Source organism: Fundulus heteroclitus, chromosome 23 (genome assembly GCF_011125445.2).
Source record: "Fundulus heteroclitus isolate FHET01 chromosome 23, MU-UCD_Fhet_4.1, whole genome shotgun sequence".
Lineage (NCBI taxonomy): Eukaryota > Metazoa > Chordata > Actinopteri > Cyprinodontiformes > Fundulidae > Fundulus > Fundulus heteroclitus.
Genome location: NC_046383.1, coordinates 32,770,773 through 32,792,161, shown reverse-complemented (window position 1 = coordinate 32,792,161; position 21,389 = coordinate 32,770,773). Strand labels below are relative to the sequence as shown.

Here is a 21,389-nt window from a genome sequence, read left to right as displayed (position 1 = left end):
CTGGCTAGCAGACGTAGGAGGCTCTGACTAGCAGGCGTAGGAAGCTCTGACTAGCAGGCGTAGGAAGCTCTGGCTAGCAGGCGTAGGAGGCTCTGGCTAGCAGGTGCAGGAGGCTCCGGCTAGCGGACGTGGGAAGCTCTGGCTAGCGGGCGTGGGAGGCTCTGACTAGCAGGCGTATGAAGCTCTGGCTAACAGGCGTAGGAAGCTCTGGCTAGCAGGCGTAGGAAGCTCTGACTAGCAGGCGTAGGAAGCTCTGGCTAACAGGCGTAGGAGGCTCTGGCTAGCAGACGTAGGAGGCTCTGACTAGCAGGCGTAGGAAGCTCTGACTAGCAGGCGTAGGAAGCTCTGGCTAGCAGGCGTAGGAGGCTCTGGCTAGCAGGTGCAGGAGGCTCCGGCTAGCGGACGTGGGAAGCTCTGGCTAGCGGGCGTGGGAGGCTCTGACTAGCAGGCGTATGAAGCTCTGGCTAACAGGCGTAGGAAGCTCTGGCTAACAGGCGTAGGAGGGTCTGGCTAGCAGGCGTAGGAGGCTCTGGCTAGCAGGTGTAGGAAGCTCTGGCTAGCAGGTGTAGGAAGCTCTGACTAACAGGTGCAGGAGGCTCCGGCTAGCGGACGTGGAAAGCTCTGGCTAGCAGGCGTAGGAGGCTCTGGCTAGCAGGCGTGGGAAGCTCTGGCTAGCAGGCGTGGGAAGCTCTGACTAGCAGGCGTAGGAAGCTCTGGCTAGCAGGTGTAGGAAGATCTGACTAGCAGGCGTAGGAAGCTCTGGCTAACAGGCGTAGGAAGCTCTGGCTAGCAGGCGTGGGAAGCTCTGACTAGCAGGTGTAGGAAGCTCTGACTAGCAGGTGTAGGAAGCTCTGACTAGCAGGCGTAGGAAGCTCTGGCTAGCAGGTGTAGGAAGCTCTGACTAGCAGGCGTAGGAAGCTCTGGCTAGCAGGTGTAGGAAGCTCTGACTAGCAGGCGTAGGAAGCTCTGGCTAGCAGGTGTAGGAAGCTCTGACTAGCAGGCGTAGGAAGCTCTGGCTAACAGGCGTAGGAGGCTCTGGCTAGCAGACGTAGGAGGCTCTGACTAGCAGGCGTAGGAAGCTCTGACTAGCAGGCGTAGGAAGCTCTGGCTAGCAGGTGTAGGAAGCTCTGACTAGCAGGCGTAGGAAGCTCTGACTAGCAGGCGTAGGAAGCTCTGGCTAGCAGGTGTAGGAAGCTCTGACTAGCAGGCGTAGGAAGCTCTGGCTAACAGGCGTAGGAGGCTCTGGCTAGCAGGCGTAGGAGGCTCTGGCTAGAAGGCGTGGGAAGCTCTGGCTAGCAGGCGTAGGAGGCTCTGGCTAGCAGGCGTGGGAAGCTCTGGCTAGCAGGCGTGGGAAGCTCTGGCTAGCAGGTGTAGGAAGCTCTGACTAGCAGGCGTAGGAAGCTCTGACTAGCAGGCGTAGGAAGCTCTGGCTAGCAGGTGTAGGAAGCTCTGACTAGCAGGCGTAGGAAGCTCTGGCTAACAGGCGTAGGAGGCTCTGGCTAGCAGGCGTAGGAGGCTCTGGCTAGCAGGCGTAGGAGGCTCTGGCTAGCAGGGGTAGGAAGCTCTGACTAACAGGCGTAGGAAGCTCTGACTAGCGGGCGTAGGAGGCTCTGGCTAGCAGGCGTGGGAAGCTCTGGCTAGCAGGCGTAGGAGGCTCTGGCTAGCAGGCGTGGGAAGCTCTGGCTAGCAGGCGTGGGAAGCTCTGACTAGCAGGCGTAAGAAGCTCTGGCTAACAGGCGTAGGAGGCTCTGGCTAGCAGGCGTAGGAGGCTCTGACTAGCAGGCGTAGGAAGCTCTGGCTAGCAGGCGTATGAGGCTCTGACTAGCAGGTGTAGGAAGCTCTGACTAGCAGGCGTAGGAAGCTCTGGCTAGCAGGTGTAGGAAGCTCTGGCTAGCAGGCGTAGGAAGCTCTGGCTAGCAGGTGTAGGAAGCTCTGACTAGCAGGCGTAGGAAGCTCTGGCTAACAGGCGTAGGAGGCTCTGGCTAGCAGGCGTAGGAGGCTCTGACTAGCAGGCCTAGGAAGCTCTTGCTAGCAGGTGTAGGAGGCTCTGGCTAGCAGGTGTAGGAAGCTCTGGCTAGCAGGCGTAGGAAGCTCTGGCTAGCAGGCGTATGAGGCTCTGGCTAGCAGGCGTATGAGGCTCTGGCTAGCAGGCGTAGGAGGCTCTGGCTAGCAGGCGTGGGAAGCTCTGACTAGCAGGTGTAGGAAGCTCTGGCTAACAGGCGTAGGAGGCTCTGGCTAGCAGGCGTAGGAGGCTCTGGCTAGCAGGCGTAGGAGGCTCTGACTAGCAGGCGTAGGAAGCTCTGGCTAACAGGCGTAGGAGGCTCTGACTAGCAGGCGTAGGAAGCTCTGGCTAACAGGCGTAGGAGGCTCTGGCTAGCAGGCGTAGGAGGCTCTGACTAGCAGGCGTAGGAAGCTCTGGCTAGCAGGCGTATGAGGCTCCGACTAGCAGGTGTAGGAAGCTCTGACTAGCAGGCGTAGGAAGCTCTGGCTAGCAGGTGTAGGAAGCTCTGGCTAGCAGGCGTAGGAAGCTCTGGCTAGCAGGTGTAGGAAGCTCTGACTAGCAGGCGTAGGAAGCTCTGGCTAACAGGCGTAGGAGGCTCTGGCTAGCAGGCGTAGGAGGCTCTGACTAGCAGGCCTAGGAAGCTCTTGCTAGCAGGTGTAGGAGGCTCTGGCTAGCAGGTGTAGGAAGCTCTGACTAGCAGGCGTAGGAAGCTCTGACTAGCAGGCGTAGGAAGCTCTGGCTAGCAGGTGTAGGAAGCTCTTGCTAGCAGGTGTAGGAGGCTCTGGCTAGCAGGTGTAGGAAGCTCTGACTAGCAGGCGTAGGAAGCTCTGGCTAGCAGGCGTAGGAAGCTCTGGCTAGCAGGCGTATGAGGCTCTGGCTAGCAGGCGTATGAGGCTCTGGCTAGCAGGCGTAGGAGGCTCTGGCTAGCAGGCGTGGGAAGCTCTGACTAGCAGGTGTAGGAAGCTCTGGCTAACAGCCGTAGGAGGCTCTGGCTAGCAGGCGCATGAGGCTCTGACTAGCAGGCGTAGGAGGCTCTGACTAGCAGGCGTGAGAAACACGAGGCAGGAAGAGGTTTGGATGAAGAATGATGACAATCCAGCGGAGAAGAGCAGACTGATGGAGGTTTAAGTAGAGGTGTTGGCATGTGCACTGAATCCAGGCTTAATTAGGAACGACAGGTGGAACTAATGAGTAAGAGCTGGGCTGCATGAGAGGTGGAAAGTGCTGGAAAGTTTATAAGGAGACAGGCAGGCCAATGCAAATTGCCTTCCTGGAGAACATCTTCTGTTTGATTTATATATTAAACTTATTTTTTCTACTTAAAAAATGTCCATGTTTTATTATCCAATCCATTCTGCTCTAACTGTCCTGAAGGAAACTGTCAAAGATGGACACACAGAGGAAGACGCTCACATACGCACACAGAAAGAGCGCTCGTAGCCAATCTACACCACTCTGTCACATCTTTCCTGCTCCAACACGTCTTACTTCAAATAGCGTTGGGACTCTTAAACTAAACTTAATGACAGCGAGAAAAGAACTTCTTGTTGTGGGGACGAGGAGGAAGAAAAAGGCCACCGCTGAACATTATTTTCTACAAAGTTAAATGCTATAAGTGTTGTGATTGTTTTCATGCGTGTACACGCCGACTCTTCAAGGCAACGAGCACTAACACAGCGGTGGCCAGCTGGAAACAAACATGTTTTTTTAGACAGTGGGATGGAGTTTTATACCAACTTTAAACAGCTCAACCACCATTTACAAACCAGCATTGACACGCAAGTTTCTGTGAGTGAAAATGGAAGTAAAAACCCTGCTCCATTCTCAGTGAAACCGCTGTTCCCTCCCGCTCACAGTGACCGAGGCAGACATTCAAAGGGCAAATACTAAATCAGACAGTTAAAAATACAATATTTGTGTTTTCTGTTGTATCGGGATGGGACGATACACTGCATGCATTGGCCGATCCATTGGCGCATTCAGCCACCATGCTTTGACGTCCCGTGACGCGCATACGTTGCCGCTGCCTCCCTGGCAGAGAGCGCCTGCTAATGTCAGACTGATTGACAATTTAGCGGTATTTGCCCTTTGAATGTCAGTCACTGTGAGCGGGTGGGAACAGCTGTTTTACTGAGAACGGAGCAGGGTTTTTACTTCCACTCAATGAAACTCGCAGGTCAATGCTGGTTTGTAAATGGTGGTTAAGCTGCTAAAGTCGGTATAAAACTCCTAAAAAAACTGTCTAAAAAAAAACATGTCTGATCTCCAGCTGGCCACCTGCCACCGCTGTGTTAGTGCTCGTTGATATGAAGCCATGTATGCGCATAAAAATAATCACAACACTTGAAGCATTTAACTTTGCAGAAAATAATGTTTAGCAGTGGTCAGTCTAGGAGGTTTCCTCCTCCTCCCCACAACAAGAAAATCTTTTGTCGCTGTTATTAAGTTTAGTTTGAGAGTCACAAAGCTAGTTGAAGTAAGACGGTGTCTTTGACAGTTTCCTTCAGGCCAGTTGAAGCAGAATGGATAGGATAGTAAAACATGGTCATTTTTTAAGTAGAGCAAATACGTTTAATATATAAGTCAAACAGAACATTTCTCGGGAATGTAATTTGCACTACATAGGCCTTGTGCTGCTACATGAAGTGCACAAACAATTAAGTGTTTATTTATTTTTTGTTATATTTTAAATGTTCTATATTGTTTGCTAGCCATCGTTAATGTTTTGTGTTTTTTAAAAGGAGCTTTGCACAAGTTAGAAGCTTTTTATTTCACCCTTTTTCATACATGTCTGACATGTAAAATGAGTTTTCCTCCATTTACTGCAGTTGCCTCTACAGCAGGGGTGTCCAAACTTTTCGCTACATGGGCCAAAATTGTCAAGTCAAAGGAACGAAAAATTAACACAATTGTTTTTTAAAACCAAAACAATAACATTAACGTTTTACCTGCTCAGCAAAATATGACTATTTTAAATGTCAGATTTTTTGTTGAAAATTAACGTGTAAATTATTTTAGATCCAAAATTTAAAAAAGGGTTTTGCTCAATTGTTGTATTCACCAAGTTTATAGATTATTTTGAATAATTTAATTTGACTCTTTAACAATAAAAAATGTAACTTTTTTTTGGTCTAGCAGTATAAGAACAGTATTTGGGTCAGTTCTTTGAAAACACTTGCTGTAATGAGCCAATTTTAATAATCAAATTAATAGCAGATTTTAATTCACCAAAGTCTGCATTTGAGTAATTAAATATAATTGGGTAGATGTTACTATGAAATTAAAGAGAATGTCAAAAGTGTTTTTATGTTTATTAATAATATTATTATTAAAAGATGGATACTTTGTGTTGTACTCAACATTTTCAATTGTATTATTTTTACTTTTCACGTATCGGGTACCGATTTGCATGTTGTCAAAATAATCAGTATCTGCCTTAAAAACCTGTATCGGTCGACCTCTCACTTAAACCAAATCAAGAATCTTTGGATCTGACAAGGTCTGAAAACTGCTATTCACAAACGCTCTACATCTAATCTGACTGTGCTTGAACTGATTTGCAAAGAAGAATGGCCAAAAATTTCAGTCACAAGACGTGGAAAACTGGCAGAGACTTGCAGCTGTAATTACCGCACAACGCGGTTCCAAGAAATATTTACTGGGGGGTGCTGAATACTTTTGCACGTTGCTCTTTTTAGTTTTTTATTTGTTAAAAAAAGAGACCATGTATTAGTTTCTTGCTACATCACAGTTGTATACCACTTTGTCTTTCACATAAGACTCCAATAAAATGTATTTGTATTTTTGGTTGTAATGTGACTATATGTGGAAAAGTTAAAGAAATGTGACTCATTTTGCAAGCCCTGATGGCAGGTGCGTTAGCTCTTCAAGGGCTGGAAAGAGAACGAAAATACATTCAGACGTCTGTAATTACACAACATTCTTAATACGTAAACATGCAGACCATAATATGCCAAGTACCTAGTTTTTAATTCTGCAGCAGACTATTTTGTGATAGTTAAGGGAGGTCAAATATATATTGAGTGTTGAAACAGAGAAATTGTGTGTAAGTGCATATGCATATGCATGATTCTATTCAAACATCCTAAATCCAGACTATACAGTTTTCATACCAATCTTCCTCGGGAGTCTTGTCTTGACTTTCAGACGCAGGTTGGATGTTGTCTTGGACATCAGCCCCTCGTTTGCAGTCCTCTTGGTTGTTTATGCTGGTAATGAAGCAACACAAAAATCACCACACAAAAACAGATCAACATGACTTTTCATTTGAAACTTGGAAAAACTATAAAATATAAATATTATTGAGCTCTAAATAATAACTCACATCTGTGCTGTGGCAGTAGAGGACAAGACAGTCTCTTCCACTCTGCTGTTCTGGCCAGTTTGGGAGTCTCCTTCTCTGGAAGATGCAGGAGAACCATCCAGTCCTCCATCTTCGACATCCCCAAAATCACCAGTGCATTGTATACTATGAAGAAGACACAAAAGTTTAAGACTGTCCACAAGACAGTTATTAGTTTAATTTGAGGACAAGTGGAGAAAAAACTAAACAAGTAACCAATGATTCCTGGGGCAAAACAATCTCACATCTGTATTTGTATAATTATATTTTACTTTGTAATGACTGAAACCGGGTTGACCTCTAAAAAGTCTAATGTAAAGAAACTCATACGTGGTGGAGCATTGTGGGACTGCTTGGAGATGCGGCTCATGGTGTTCAGAGACAGGACTGTCAAGAACAGGTGAGGCCCTGAACTCGACACCAGTCTCTCCTCCCTGAGACTTCTCACTTGTGCAACAACTGTAAAATAAAGAAAAAAATAAAATTAATTCTGTGGTGGCATACACCTCTATAACGACAACTTAAAAATAGATGATAGAATATTAAACTGCAGTTGATGAAGTTTTAATTTACCTCATTTCTGTCACTGAGGGTGAACGGATTGTGACCGCGTCCACATCTTGTTGCAGATGGCTCTGCTTTTTCTTTTAAATATACACAGATGAAATCAGTCAGACCATGCTGAGATTTAAAAATTGCAACCCCTTTTCTTCGCTGCTTATTTATTAAAATAATCAGCTCTGCTATACATACCTTGTTAAGAAGACGCCAACAATTCCAGTAGGAGGTTTTTCTAGTTCTAGGAGCCTCGCTGGTTGTGGTAGAAGGAGAGGGTGCTTCTGTCTGCTGGCTGATATCAGTAAGATAAGCAGAAAATGTCAGGTTTTGGATGTCCAAGTCATTTGTGGCAGGGAAAAAAATTAATTAAAACCATGTGGAAACAAATTAGGATTGCTATAAAACTTTACCTCTTCTGAAGACTTAAGCTAACGCCATTCCCAGAGCGTACATCACTTTGAGGGCTTATCTGTTTAAAAGTTGTAAAAGCAGATATTTAAGTTTGATAATGTTGCCTTTTCACAAATAAGTAGCAACAAGTTAAAAATAATAACTTAGCAATGCTGTTCAAAAATAAACATTTTAAGTGTATTTGTGTACATTTTTAAAAACAATTGTTGGGGCCTCCCATAGCAACAATTAGAGATATAATGCAATTCTATGCCCCATTAAATACATAGAAATTAAAATTGACTATTTTTAGGCTTTACTATGTTGTCATACTTTCATGTAGAAACACAGTTTAACTTTCTGTTTTTAGAGAAATACATCATATTGTTTTAAAATTGAAGACACTATTTTCATACCACCTATGGTTTCTCCAAATTTTGCATTGAAGTGCCACAAACTTTACATGTAAAACCAACAGCTGCATTTAGACGGTAGTTTGTTAGAGTGGGAGGAGGGAGTTAGGGAGTTTTTCCTACATAAAATAATTAAATATAAAACTGCTGTTGATGAAAACTGCTGTTTTACCTCCTTTCTGTCACAGAGGGTGACAGGATTGTGACCCTGTCCACATTTTGTGGGAGATGGGTCTGCTTTTTCTTCTAAATCCACACAGATGAGCTCAGACTGTGCTGACACTCATAAATTACAACCACTTTTCTTTGCTGCTTATTAATTAAAATGATCAGCTCTGCTATACATACCTTGTTATGAAGAGACCAGCGTTGCCAGAAGGAGGTTTTTTTAGTCCTGGGAGCCTCGCTGGTATCAGGGGTTGTGGTGGAAATGGGAGACCATGCCTCTCTCTGTAGCCTGATATCAGAAAAATAAGCAGAAAATGTCAAATTTGTGGGTGTCCAAGTCATTTGATACAGGAAAATAAAATCTGATAAATTAAAACTACATGGAAACAAGTTAGGATTGTTATAAAACTTTACCTCTTCTGCAGACTTGCGCTATCACCATCTCCAGAGCGTACATCCCCTGGAGGGCTTTTCTGTTAAAAAGTTGTAAAAACAGATATTAAAGTTTGATAATGCTACCTTTTCACAAATTAGTAGCAACAAGTCAAACTAAATTACGATCAAATTGAGTGGAAATCATCTTAGTGCATTAAGTCAAATCAGCAGATTACACAAAGAATCAGGTTCATACCTTTTGTTTTTTCCAAATGCAGGAAAACATCTTCACACTTACTGAGCAAAGTATCTCAAAAACCGTGATAAATTCAAGCAAGGACTTCTCTATCGCCGTAATATATGGAAAGTGGGTTTTCAAATGTCTGCTAAGGGATATCTTAAGTGCTGATATTTGAATGAAATCATTTTGGCATCATGCGGACGCATAATAACCTAGCAGCTGTTCAAAAATAAACATTTTAAGTGTATTTGTGTACATTTTTAAAAACACAATTGTTGGGGCCTCCCATAGCAACAATTAGAGATATAATGCAATTCTATGCCCCATTAAATACATAGAAATTAAAATTGACTATTTTTAGGCTTTACTATGTTGTCATACTTTCATGTAGAAACACGGTTTAACTTTCTGTTTTTAGAGAAATCCATCATATTGTTTTAAAATTGAAGACACTATTTTCATACCACCTACGGTTTCTCCAAATTTTGCATTGAAGTGCCACAAACTTTACATGTAAAACCAACAGCTGGCATTGAGACGGTAGTTTGTTAGAGTGGGAGGAGGGAATTAGGGAGTTTTTCCTACATAAAATTATAAAATATAAAACTGCTGTTGATGAAAACTGCTGTTTTACCTCCTTTCTGTCACAGAGGGTGACAGGATTGTGACCCTGTCCACATTTTGTGGGAGATGGGTCTGCTTTTTCTTCTAAATCCACACAGATGAGCTCAGACTGTGCTGACACTCATAAATTACAATCACTTTTCTTTTATACTTTTTAATAAAATAATCAGCTCTGCTATACATACCTTGTTATGAAGAGACAGACGATGCCAGAAGGAGGTTTTTCTAGTCCTGGGAGCCTCGCTGGTATCAGGGGTTGTGGTGGAAATGGGAGACCATGCCTCTCTCTGTAGCCTGATATCAGAAAAATAAGCAGAAAATGTCAAATTTTCTGCAAAAAAATATGTTGTCATACTTTCATGTAGAAACACAGTTTAACTTTCTGTTTTTAGAGAAATCCATCATATTTTTTTAAAATTGAAGACGCTATTTTCATACCACCTACGGTTTCTCCAAATTTTGCATTGAAGTGCCACAAACTTTACAGGTAAAACCAACAGCTGCATTTAGACGGTAGTTTGTTAGAGTGGGAGGAGGAAATTAGGGGGCGTTTCCTGCAGCTGGCAGGTTGTCGGTTCAATCCCTTGTCTGACCGTCTTAGTGTCTTTAGGCAAGACACTACCAGGGTCCTCACCAAGATTTTTTTTTCAGCATAATGACGCAGTGAAATAAACACAGGGCCAAAAATTAAATGCAACAAAAAGGAGCCTTTTATTCAATAATTGATCAATTAATCAGCTACACCACCCGCATTTAATGCAGTGCAGCTCCCATCCCACACTGTCATGCTCAGTGCTTTCACTCCTGGCTCTATAAAGGTTTATGAGCAGAAAGTCCAATGCGTTTCAGTTGCCTGAGAAAGAAGAGCTGTTGTAGGACCTTCAACACACGCTCCACCACCTCCCCGTATATTAAGAGAGGAGCGTGTTCAGTCTTCCTGGACCTCCTGTAGTCCACGATGAACTCCTTGATCTTGCTGGTGTTCTGGATGCGGTTTTTCCTGGAGCACCACTGTGTAATATTGAGGACCTCCTCTCAGTTGTGGGTCTCATGTTGGAAATGAAACACAGTTTTCCTTCGTCCTGACTTTCGCAGTACTCAGCACTGCTTAAAACCCCCATCTCTCTCTTTGAATCTACCACTTTGGTGGCGTTTCTTTTCCCAAAAGTGTCTGGTTGTGGTGTTATGCCCTTAAATCGGGGGGAGTTACATTTAAAATAAAACATCTCCTGTGATCCAAGAATACCAAATGTGTTTTTTCACACAAGTGGACGAGGGAGAATGCCTTATAATTCATCCTCCCACCTCCCGCCATTTTCACCAAAAAACTGCAGCAGTTCAAAAACTGAATACTGAATTTGCACTGTAGCACTATAGAGACATAATCATCAAAATAAGGATTGTGTGCTATAAAAGCAACTGTTTTTCTTTATACATCATTTGAGAAGTGTGAAAACTGCTTGTTGTTATCACATTGCAGAAGCTGACAGAGATAAGAGGAGTTTAATGTTGTTAATTTTTCAACAATGTTCCTGCTCTTTCAATTCACTCATTCATTGGTCATAATGTGATCATTAGTTTAGTAAGCCGGCTAGACTTATGGTACACTTTTATTAAAGGGGACACATCATGCTTTTTAGCTGCATCAATGAGTTGTGGTCCATATAAAGTGGAACTGCAATGCCTTGGTCAGAATTCCTTATTAATTTCACCCCCCATTCCCTCATTTTAACCCTGTTCTGAGGTCCATCTGAGAGCAAATCTTTAAATCTATCCTGTTCTGCCATTTTTGTGGTATGCTGGGAGCAGTGACGTCACCAGAGTCAGATTTACAAATATATACACTCTACAGAGTAGACTCATTGCAAAGTGCTGAAGGAGACTGATTGAGCCAAAGAAATTCAACAAGAGACATGGAAAAATATTGATTCTTTGATGAAAAAAATAAAACTAAATTATTTGTCATTTGATTGGTAACAGTTTATGAGTTATGATGGATTTCTGCATTTGTAACACATTTAAAAACTATAACCCACATTACGCACATTATATTACAAAAACAAAACATGAATAATTATCGCTGTCTTACCTCTACTTATAAATGAAGTCCATGCGGAGCTCTTTCTGAACAAAAATATAATTTTTCCGGTAAAAGTTCTCTTTATCTTCTTCAGTTTTAAAAGTCTCTCAGTGTCAATGTATGGAGGACCAAGTCTTCCATATCTAAAAATAAATACAGAAATAAATAAATGCTCAATAAATAAATAAGTATACAATTAATTGCCACCAAATTAATAAATGTAGGTAGAAATTAAATTATACAGTGAGACATAAATGTATATATCTCATTTAATTAGCTTATTTATTTATTTGCCTTTGTAATAATTACCTTATTTATTTATTGTGCGTTATAATCTTCAACTTTATTTATTAATTACTTATATTTTTTAAGTATTTATTTATGTGCATGTTATAATATTTTTGTCTGTTTTATTCTTCCTTTGTATTTTTTTACCCTATATATTTCTGTGATGCTATTTATTTCTGCCTGTCCTTTTTACATTTCTGCCTGTCCTTTTTACATTTCTGTATGCATTTCTGCCTCATTATGCAAATGAGGAGGGGCTGTGTCTTAAGGGCTCAACTTCTTCCCATTGGTTGGTTAGCATTTTACTGCATCGGTCAAATCTACATGGCTTTTCCCCGCACTAAAGCTTAAGTAATGTCAAACTCAGCAGGCAGACGTTCAGTGGCCGACCTCTTAAGGGAAGCTGCTAATAGACTGGAAGAATTAGAACGCTGTACATTTGGGATCTGAATGTTTTTTTTATGGTTTCAGATTCGGTTTTTCCAGATCAGTAACTCATCGGCGGATGATTTCTTCTACAAAACAGACACCTCTCTGTAACCACAGCAAGGCAGACACTGAGCTACAACCATAGTTTCCTCAAAACGAGTCTCCCATCGCGCTGCGAGAATTACATTGGACCCTATGCAGAGCTCGCTTGATAAGAAAATACTGTAGTTGATTATAAAAGGCACAATATGAATTATCAGATTCACATCCTGGCAATAAAAAGCACTACAGATTATCATTATTCTATCCATGTTGGTCTAATTTGTGAAGGAGGCGGAGTTTCATCAAGCCGAGCCAACATTTCCCCTCAGCTGCAACACGTGGGGTTCATGCTGCGTCTTTAAGCATGATCCAGCACCGCAGTGAAGTTGGTTTGAATTTGGATATTGGACATTCAAGCTCCACGGAGTCATCATGATCTAGCTCATGGTTAATCCGATTGAGGGACTCCGATTTCGGCCAGCGTCTCTCAGCTGCTCCCTCCTCCCACACGCGGTGGTGCATTTAGGGACTGTCAAAAAACTTTTGAACCAAGCTCTCTTGAGAAATAAAAATCAATAAATGTATTATCTTGTGACCAGCTAAGATAAACTAATATAAATTGATGTCAATAGATAAAATCTGTAAGGCACATTTATTTTTATTCATTTTTAAGCTATTTCCAATTTTCAAGACAAAAATTGGGACTTTTCCTTACAGATGTTTTTTAGTGGCTTGATTTTATATTAGTTTTGTCATAGGTGGTCACAAGATACGGAATTTATTGACTTTTGTTTCTCAAGAGTGCTTGGTTCAAATGTTTTTTGACGGTCCCTAAATGCACCACCGCGTGTGGGAGGAGGGAGCAGCTGAGAGACGCTGGCCGAAATCGGAGTCCCTCAACCGGATCAACCATGAGCTAGATCCTGATGACTCCGTGGAGTCAACGGGACTTTTATAATCAACTACAGTATTTTCTTATCAAGCGAGCTCTGCATAGGGTCCAATGTAATTCACCCAGCGCGATGGGAGACTCGTTTTGAGGAAACTATGGTTGTAGCTCAGTGTCTGCCTTGCTGTGGTTACAGAGAGGTGTCTGTTTTGTAGAAGAAATCATCCGCCGATGAGTTACTGATCTGGAAAAACCGAATCTGAATCCATAAAAAAAACATTCAGATCCCAAATGTACAGCGTTCTAATTCTTCCAGTCTATTAGCAGCTTCCCTTAAGAGGTCGGCCACTGAACGTCTGACTGCTGAGTTTGACATTACTTAAGCTTTAGTGCGGGGAAAAGCCATGTAGATTTGACCGATGCAGTAAAATGCTAACCAACCAATGGGAAGAAGTTGAGCCCTTAAGACACAGCCCCTCCTCATTTGCATAATGAGGCAGAAATGCATACAGAAATGTAAAAAGGACAGGCAGAAATGTAAAAAGGACAGGCAGAAATAAATAGCATCACAGAAATATATAGGGTAAAAAAATACAAAGGAAGAATAAAACAGACAAAAATATTATAACATGCACATAAATAAATACTTAAAAAATATAAGTAATTAATAAATAAAGTTGAAGATTATAACGCACAATAAATAAATAAGGTAATTATTACAAAGGCAAATAAATAAATAAGCTAATTAAAAGAGATATATACATTTATGTCTCACTGTATAATTTAATTTCTACCTACATTTATTAATTTGGTGGCAATTAATTGTATTCTTATTTATTTATTGAGCATTTATTTATTTCTGTATTTATTTTTAGATATGGAAGACTTGGTCCTCCATATCAATGTAGATCACTGCCAGGGAGGAAAGCCTCCCTTGATCAGTCCCGTTCCGGCTGTATGTTTAGAGTCTTTTTAGTGCTTTACTTGTTTAGCAAAACTCGCTAATAAAACATCCATAACTTGCTGTCACTCTACAGTTTTAGGATCACGAGCGGTGCCCCTTGAGCGCCCCCTGCCGAGAGGCCAAGGAACTGCCGGCCTCACCTACAACGAGTTCTTTGGCTTTTATGATCGCTCAGCAGCACGAAAACATGTTATTATCTGCACACAGTTTGATGATTAAAACACAATTCGTAATCCACATATATTAAATTGTGGAAAATCAGTTCATAACTGTTTGAAAATTGCATTTATGATCTAGAGACAGGAAGATGCATTCACGGAATGGAAGCCAGTGCATTTAACATGGGTTTGCGCAATCCCAGGGGAGGCCAAGCTCGCTGCGGCCTCACCGGCTTCGCTATCAAGCGCCCCCAAGGATTTATATGAAAAATAGCGAAAAGTCTGCGATTTTGAAGAGAATATGATCAAAAATGAGGAAATTAGATAAAAAATACTTATTACAAATGACTGAGTGAATCAAAATTCATATTATGTTATTATATATTTTCTTTCTTTCCACGATGACAAGGGAGGCCTGGCCTCACTTGCCTCCCCTGACTGCACGTCACTGATACAGAGATGTGTTAATTCAGTTATCCACTTGCACCAGACCAGACTTGAACGTTGTGGTTAGTAAATTACCACAACACTTTTTAAGCCAACTCAATAACACTAGAGCACGGTGAAACATGCTTTCAGATACATTAAGATATGCATTGGAACAAAAAATATACTTCAAATCAAAGGGTCAGAGGATTGAAGGTGTGCAGTGTTGCTGACAGGGATTTGAACTTTGGTAGGGACACTATTGGTCCAAAGCTTCATTGGTCTGACATCATTGGTCCTACACAATATGCATGCTCCTATTTTTTGATGCTTGACTTGAGCGTCAGGAAGCATCTCCTCTGTCTAAAGAGAAAAGCACCATTTGTTGCTACATTTATACAACTTTTATAAGCACGCACACACTAGATGCTGTTTGGCGATGTTTAAAGCATCACCGGATCTGATGAATGTCGAATTGGGACTTTTTTCCCACTTTGATATATACACTGGGCGACAAAGGATAGGAAATGATTCCTTCACTGAAACTATGCGATGTTGAGGTGAGTACCACACTCCCAAATACTAACTGGATGTGCACGTTGTTGTCAGAAGGAACATTAGCTTTCAACATGCTGAGTTTAATCAGAGGTAACAAGAAACGAGTGCAACCACAGATGGTTTTATTCAAGGACGGATTACGGACCGGGCCAGTGGGGCCGGCGCCCAGGGGCCCTCTGGGGCCAGGGGCCCCGGGGGGGCCTGAGACCAAAACTGTTTCAACTTATACAATACAATAAATTGTTATTTCATAGGGTGTCTGATGAAAAGAAGGAGGAAGTGGGGACCCCTGACATTTGGCTACCAAGGGCCCTTTGAGGGTTGGGGTACTTCCTACCAGGGCCCTCTGACTAACCACAGGCCCTTAGGGTGCTTTTAGCGGGCTCCACTGCTTGTCAGCCATGGGCCCTGATGAAAGCACCCTTACCCTGGAACGTTGGTAAGAGTGGATGTGGTTGTGGAAGGGCCCTTGCCCTGCTTTTGGGCCTCTTATGAAAATGGATGAGGGGTGGGGGTGGAGGATATTTTCAGCAGGCCCTATGACTACCAGGGCCCCTAGCCCTGCTTTTGCCTTATGACAATGGATGGTGTGGTGGGCCTCTGACTGATTTTGAGGGCCCCTACCAGGGGCCTCTGACTTACCACATGCCCCGGGTAAGAGTGCTTTTAGCAGGCCTCACATGGATCCCAGCTAATATGCTTAAAAGAGTTGGACTCTAGCTTGATCCACATGTAGTGTCATCGCTAATGGCGTACCGCGAGGAGCTATTTTTAGAACGTGACGTCATATCACGTAGGGCAAATATGCATTTTCCTCCTCTCTTTCGCTGTAGTTACCCTTGGTTTTACTCAGTAAAACTACCGCTTTTTCTAAGTCTAAGAAGTCTCCTAACCATGGTTTTTAAACATTGTTGTTAGGGAACGTGCAACAGCGACTCGAGGTACGCTGACAGGCCGCATATGAAGTATGTTAAAGCCGCAAGCGGCCTCGATCGGCCCTCGCAGCCAAGCGCCGCTCCGGCCTATTGGCCACCGCCGCGGCTCTGGCCGGCCAGCTGACCGGCGAGGTTTGCACACCGCCGGCCGCCCCCCACCGCAGATGCTGTCACGCATTTTCCCTGCCCGTCCACTGAGCGCTCCCCCATGACTCACAACAAATCTGGTGCAGACCAGTCGATGCAGCGAGGAGATACAGCCGTTGGATAATGATAATGCATTTAGCCATTGGGCCGGACTAAATTGTTCGGCGGGCCGGTCAATATATACCCATTCCTGGACGGTGACTACAAACAGAAAAAAAAATGGCTGCTGACGCCATGAACCTTGAGCAGGAGAAAAACAACGACTTACCTTCTATCAACTCGGCCCGTTTTCCAGTCTTTCTAAGCCCTCGACACTCAATCCATCGTTTGAGCTGAACGTTGGTATGTTGTTCCACAGTTCTACCAGTAAAATGGGCGCCTGGACATCCTCTTGTGATAGTTTAACAGCTGAAAAGTTGGTCATATCGTTGTATCTGTTGCATGTGTAATGGCTAGTTGCTACGGGCGCTCTCACACTGTTTGTCCAACCTTAGCGGCAAGGGGCGTTGCTCATGAGATGGTGACGTCACGTGCGCGGTACGCCATTGTAACTGCACGGATCTCAGCATGGATCTCAGATATGTCGTCAATGACAAGACTTCAAATAACAAATGTGTCACTTGTGATGTGTTAATTGTAAAATGAGACCTGTGTTTTACCATAGTAACAACCGGGGCTAAAAAATGGGGAGAAAAAAGTGCTCTACCAAGTGGGATGTGTAATAAATTGAAGTAAAGAGAGAGCAACGGTCTTAAACTCTGGCATGAATGCAAAAGTGCTGTTTCATACAGATCCGAATTACAAGCAAATTCTACCCAGTAGCACAATTTTAATTTGGAGACAGATGATGAAACAACAAGTAGTTTTATTGTAGTAGCTGTGGCTGCGTATGTGTGTTTGTAACCCTGAAATTATGTTTATTGGAAAACATGTTTTTTTTTCAGCTTATTCAATGTTTTTTTTCCTTATTTCCTCACAATTTGGACCTAACATGTTTCATAAGCCTGCTGTAAAACACTCACACTTAATATGTATTTACAATGATAAAACGTAATTTAATACTGCAATTAACACAGCATTTTTAATTTAGCCAACTCACTGTCTTCCCTAATCTCTGTCTTCCTCTCCATGCCTCTGTCACACACATGCACACAGCATGCATTTTTTTAGTAGATAGTGGCTGCCCCTCCTCCACTCTCTCACTCAGTCTAAACCTTAGCAAGTTGTTAATTCTATTGAACATATTGACAGTGTTTCTGATTGCACTTAGTTTCAACAATTTAATTCTCTTTGCATTTTTGAATTTACATCATTTGAGATTGTGTGCATATAGCTGCACCTAGTATTTCTGCTAGGTTTCATTCAACTCTGGCTACTCCGTTGCGACACGAGTGGCTTAATGTGCGACCAGGCTAGCTATAATTGTCCGGAAAGGTGTAAAGCGACAAACCGCTTCAATTTATTCACAATCCACGATAGCATGGTTTGTAAACTTTTTTTTGGGGGGGGGGGCCCTGGGCAAATTCTTTGCCCAGGGGCCCAGACTACCCTTAATCCGTCCCTGCTGACAGCACGACGATTTTAAAAAAAATGATCCAATGTTCCAAAAATCACTAAAGGGACGAACTTTGCTAATCATCTTAAATGTTTTTGTAGTTGCCTTTTTAAAGCAAAAACTCATCAGAAGGTTTACTATATTTTAAGATCAAACCAAGTTGATCGTCGGAACCAGAGACATATGTCTATGGTTGGAGGTATTATTTTTTCTTTTTATTTTATTTCGATGACTGCAGAGGGCAGCAGTGCTTCCTGACGGCAACGCGGAAGTGACGCAGTGTTTGTGTACAGCTGCGTCTCCTGCGTATCTTGCAGTGGTTCTGGGGCTCACCGGACCTTCCATTGCTCTCCACTCCCTCGCTGTCCGCCTCGCTTTCCATGGGGGCCCATGGGCTTCTGGGGGACCAGCCCGACTCCATAGACTACTCGGTGCACGAAGCCTGGAACGAGGCTACGAACGTCTACCTGCTGGTGATCCTGGTCAGCTTCGGCCTGCTCATCTACGCCAGGAAGTAAGCGTCCCAGCAGATCCTCTGCTCCACGGCATCACTGCAAACAAATCCCCCCTTTTTAGATTCACCCCCGTTTCTAGCAGGGCTTTCCATAATCCGCTGAGAAACGGGACTCTAACCCTAAAAATGCTCACACGGGTCGCTAACAACAGGTTTTTCTTGATGCCTTGTCAAAATGTAGACATGTGTAGCTGCTCTAAAGTAGCAGGCTTCAAGCAGATTAAAGCTGCTTTATTATTATTATTATTTTCATTTTAATAATGTCCTGTCTGGCGATGTTGCAATACGAATTGTCGTCAAGTGGAGCCTTACTGCCTTAGTGCTCCACTTGATTTATATGTGCAAGTAGCTTTATTATAATTTATGCAGGGAATATTTCATGTCATATGGACACTAAAACAAGGTACAGGAGAGAGAAAAAAGGGTGAAAGAAAGAGGGCAAAAAATGGAGAGAACGATACATGCTCAGTCTGCTTCTTCACCTGCAAAGAGAGATGTAAAAAGAACAGCAGAACCAGCCGATAAAGTATTAAAGATACAATCAACCAAAGCCTTGATACCATCACTGAAGAATATACAGTATTAATCAATATGATATGTATAAAGTGACAGGAGAAGATAATAATAATAATAATAGGGGTTTTCTGTATAGAAGTGAGTCTGTATACCTGAATCCAAGCACCTGTAGGTGTTTGAGAGTGCGCTTGTGCCCCAAGGGACCCCCACAGCAAAGGTGCCCAAGAGGGGCCAACCCAGGAAATCTGCCCTCCCCCAACCAAGGGAAGAGGGGAGAGATTAAAGCTACCTGTAGTTTTACTGATGCATGCTGGGATGCCTAATCGGAGTGTGTTTTGTCATCGTGTTCTACAGGAGGGTTGATATTGTAACATTTAACGAGACATGAGTGGTTTTTGGTCCTGTAATTGAATAAGAACCGTATCTGATATGGCTGATGTTTTCATTTTTGCTCATGATCTGTGCTTATTATTGGCCACATTTAAGACTGATGCTGAACATAACGTCCTGGAACCCCTCAAACTAGGCCACGCCGTGCCTATTCTGGCTTTAGACGGATGTGGACTTGAAAGGATGGGTCCATTTCTGGGTGCAGCTTGCCCCCTGGCAAACCTCAGCTCTGCAGCCCTGCCCTGGGATGCTCTTTCCCCTTAGAAACAGGATGGGGGGTAAGGTTTAAAGAAGGGATTTTCCAACTTTAGAGATATCTGGGCTTCATCTGCTCTTGTCTGGCGCTACAAACGGCTCCGAGCAGGGCTGGTGTGTATTCTACACTTATTCTTAAAAACTGGTTGTGATGAGCCACCATTTAAGATGGGGAAAAGCCCTTTAAACTGGCCTTCATGTCATTAAAGATAAAGGGTTTCTGTGTTTTGCTGATCTGCTTGGATAAACCCGTTGTGCCGTTGTGATCCTCCCAGAAACAAGAGGAAGATCATGCGGATCTTCACGCTGCCCCCCACCGTCGGCAGCAGCCCGGAGCCCAACTTCTACGACAGCCTGCAGAAGGTCCGGCTGCGGCAGCAGCTCGAGATGTACTCCCTGGGTGAGCATGCGTCCACACGCTCCACTTTCACTCACAGCACCCCCAACGCTGGGTTCCATAAACCAGCAGACGGGTCCGGGTAAGGATGCTGTTGCGTAAGGGGGATAGAGTCACACATTAAAAAAAAATAAAAAAGAGCTGAGACTTGCACATTTGCTTCTCTCGCTGCTCCTTCAGATCATTTTACCGTCATGATACCGGCTGACAATGATGTACTTTTGTTTTTTAAATGGTTATAAAAAGCAAATTGTTTTTAAAGGTATTTTTTCTATATTTCATCACCTTTGAGATATTAGTTTCTGCCATATGGCAGCACTCCGTTTAGGTTTCCCCCAGACTAGCGGGGACCTGTGTGACAGCTCTAAACATCTCGTTAACTAGGGCTGAGGATCATCTAGGATGAGCCGATACGATTCTCGATACAGTTGAGCTCTATTTGACTCCAACATGGATATTTATTACTTTCAAATTAATGCTTAAAGTCATTCAATCAACAAAACCAGCCAAATATTATATTTATGTTAAATTTATTGAACACTGATTCATTAACAGGAAAATAAAGTGCATTTGGTTCAATGCATTTAACGTATCACAGAAACCAAAAATGTCCCAAACGTCTGATTTTGGGGAGGAAGGCGCCTCTAAAGTCCTCCCATTCCGCAAATTCGTCTCACCTGTACTTCCTCGCTGTGAACAGTAATGAGGCGCTGTAATAGTGCCCCCCAGGGGCAGGGAGGTATATCAACATTGAAAGCCAGAATATCAATATTAAATCGTTTTTAAAAACATCGATATTAATCTTATCGTATCGATTTTATGCACAGCCCCAACGTTAACCATGTGTAGTCTTTTGAAATAAGCAGCGTTGTGTTTTTGATGTGCTTGCTCCCTGTAGCCAGGAAGTTTGACCAGCAGCAGGAGCCAGACAGCGTGCAGCTCTCCATGGAATGAGACGAGGAGAGCCGCCCCACCGTCACCGTGAGCTCTGAACAGATGGAGGTGGACTAGGATGGCTGTCAGGATCAGAGCTGGAGCCTGAAGACGCCCCCCCGCCCTCCCCCATAGTGCTGTCTGTCTGTGTACATCTTCATCATCATCTGATGCGAGCGCACACCGCCGGATGGATGAACAGACCTGAGGTGTGCAGCTTTCATCCAGGCCTGCCGGAGAAACGGCTTTAGAGAAGCTCGGACGACCCGGAAGAAGCTTGTTGTTCACGTCCATGATTGTTAAAATTAAAGCTAACGGCGTTTATTAACGCAACTGTCACAACTTAAAAGGAGCCGTTTATTGTGACACCGGCTCCCCTTTTTATGTTTCTTTTGTTTTGAGAATGTCTGCTCCCGTTAGAAAAGGTTGCTGCAATTCACGCAGAAATGCCAGAAGGCGAGGAAAGGCGCGATGTCAGCGTTTAGGATGGTGGTGTTTATACGTCGCCAACCACGCCTGCAGAGGCCCAGAGACGCTCCATGCCGGACGTTTGATCCCGGCGGCGGCCTTGGTTGGTGGACGTCTGCGGGTGGATTGTGCGTTGGTTTATTTTGGGATGTTTGGCAGAGGATGTAAAGGCCGTGTTCCCATGTACGCTCCGTTATAATCTGCTTATCGGTCTCCCTGCATTGGTTTGGAAGTGGTGGACTCAAAGTTTTAGAATGTTGCTTTGAAACCATTAAATGCTAATAATCCTTAAGCGTGCTTCTTTCCTGTCA

At 43.4% G+C, this 21,389-nt stretch overlaps 2 protein-coding genes and 2 long non-coding RNA genes across 4 annotated transcripts in view; 1 reads left to right on the top strand and 3 right to left on the bottom strand.

The window, feature by feature from the left end:
• Positions 1 to 9,455, bottom strand: part of LOC118557386 (ubiquitin carboxyl-terminal hydrolase 37-like) — a 48,328-nt gene extending 38,873 nt beyond the window's left edge. The window contains exon 1 of the mRNA XM_036127324.1: positions 9,320 to 9,455. The gene's annotated coding sequence lies outside the window, so the exon portion shown is untranslated. The remainder of the gene's footprint in view (positions 1 to 9,319) is intronic.
• LOC118557390 lies at positions 6,741 to 7,185 on the bottom strand. The gene is made up of 3 exons (XR_004927848.1): positions 7,119 to 7,185; positions 6,939 to 7,009; positions 6,741 to 6,824 (listed from the first exon to the last, which is right to left on the bottom strand). It is a non-coding gene; the product is annotated as an uncharacterized LOC118557390 (long non-coding RNA).
• LOC118557389 lies at positions 7,874 to 8,589 on the bottom strand. The gene is made up of 3 exons (XR_004927847.1): positions 8,526 to 8,589; positions 8,309 to 8,367; positions 7,874 to 8,183 (listed from the first exon to the last, which is right to left on the bottom strand). It is a non-coding gene; the product is annotated as an uncharacterized LOC118557389 (long non-coding RNA).
• An 8,422-nt stretch (positions 9,456 to 17,877) lies between the features above and the next one.
• Positions 17,878 to 21,370, top strand: LOC118557468 (small integral membrane protein 19-like). Its single transcript, XM_036127543.1, has 3 exons — positions 17,878 to 18,119; positions 19,556 to 19,680; positions 20,576 to 21,370. The coding sequence occupies exons 1-3, from the start codon at positions 17,986 to 17,988 to the stop codon at positions 20,629 to 20,631; spliced, it is 315 nt and encodes a 104-aa protein (XP_035983436.1). The 5' UTR covers positions 17,878 to 17,985; the 3' UTR covers positions 20,632 to 21,370.
• The last annotated feature ends 19 nt before the right edge of the window (positions 21,371 to 21,389 follow it).

Coding starts and splice junctions, on each gene's coding strand:
- LOC118557468 (XM_036127543.1), top strand. CDS start 17,986: ATGGGGGCCCATGGGCTTCTGGGGGACCAGCCCGACTCCATAGACTAC. Junction 18,120..19,555: donor CTGCTCATCTACGCCAGGAA/GTAAGCGTCCCA, acceptor TGATCCTCCCAG/AAACAAGAGGAAGATCATGC. Junction 19,681..20,575: donor GCTCGAGATGTACTCCCTGG/GTGAGCATGCGT, acceptor TGCTCCCTGTAG/CCAGGAAGTTTGACCAGCAG.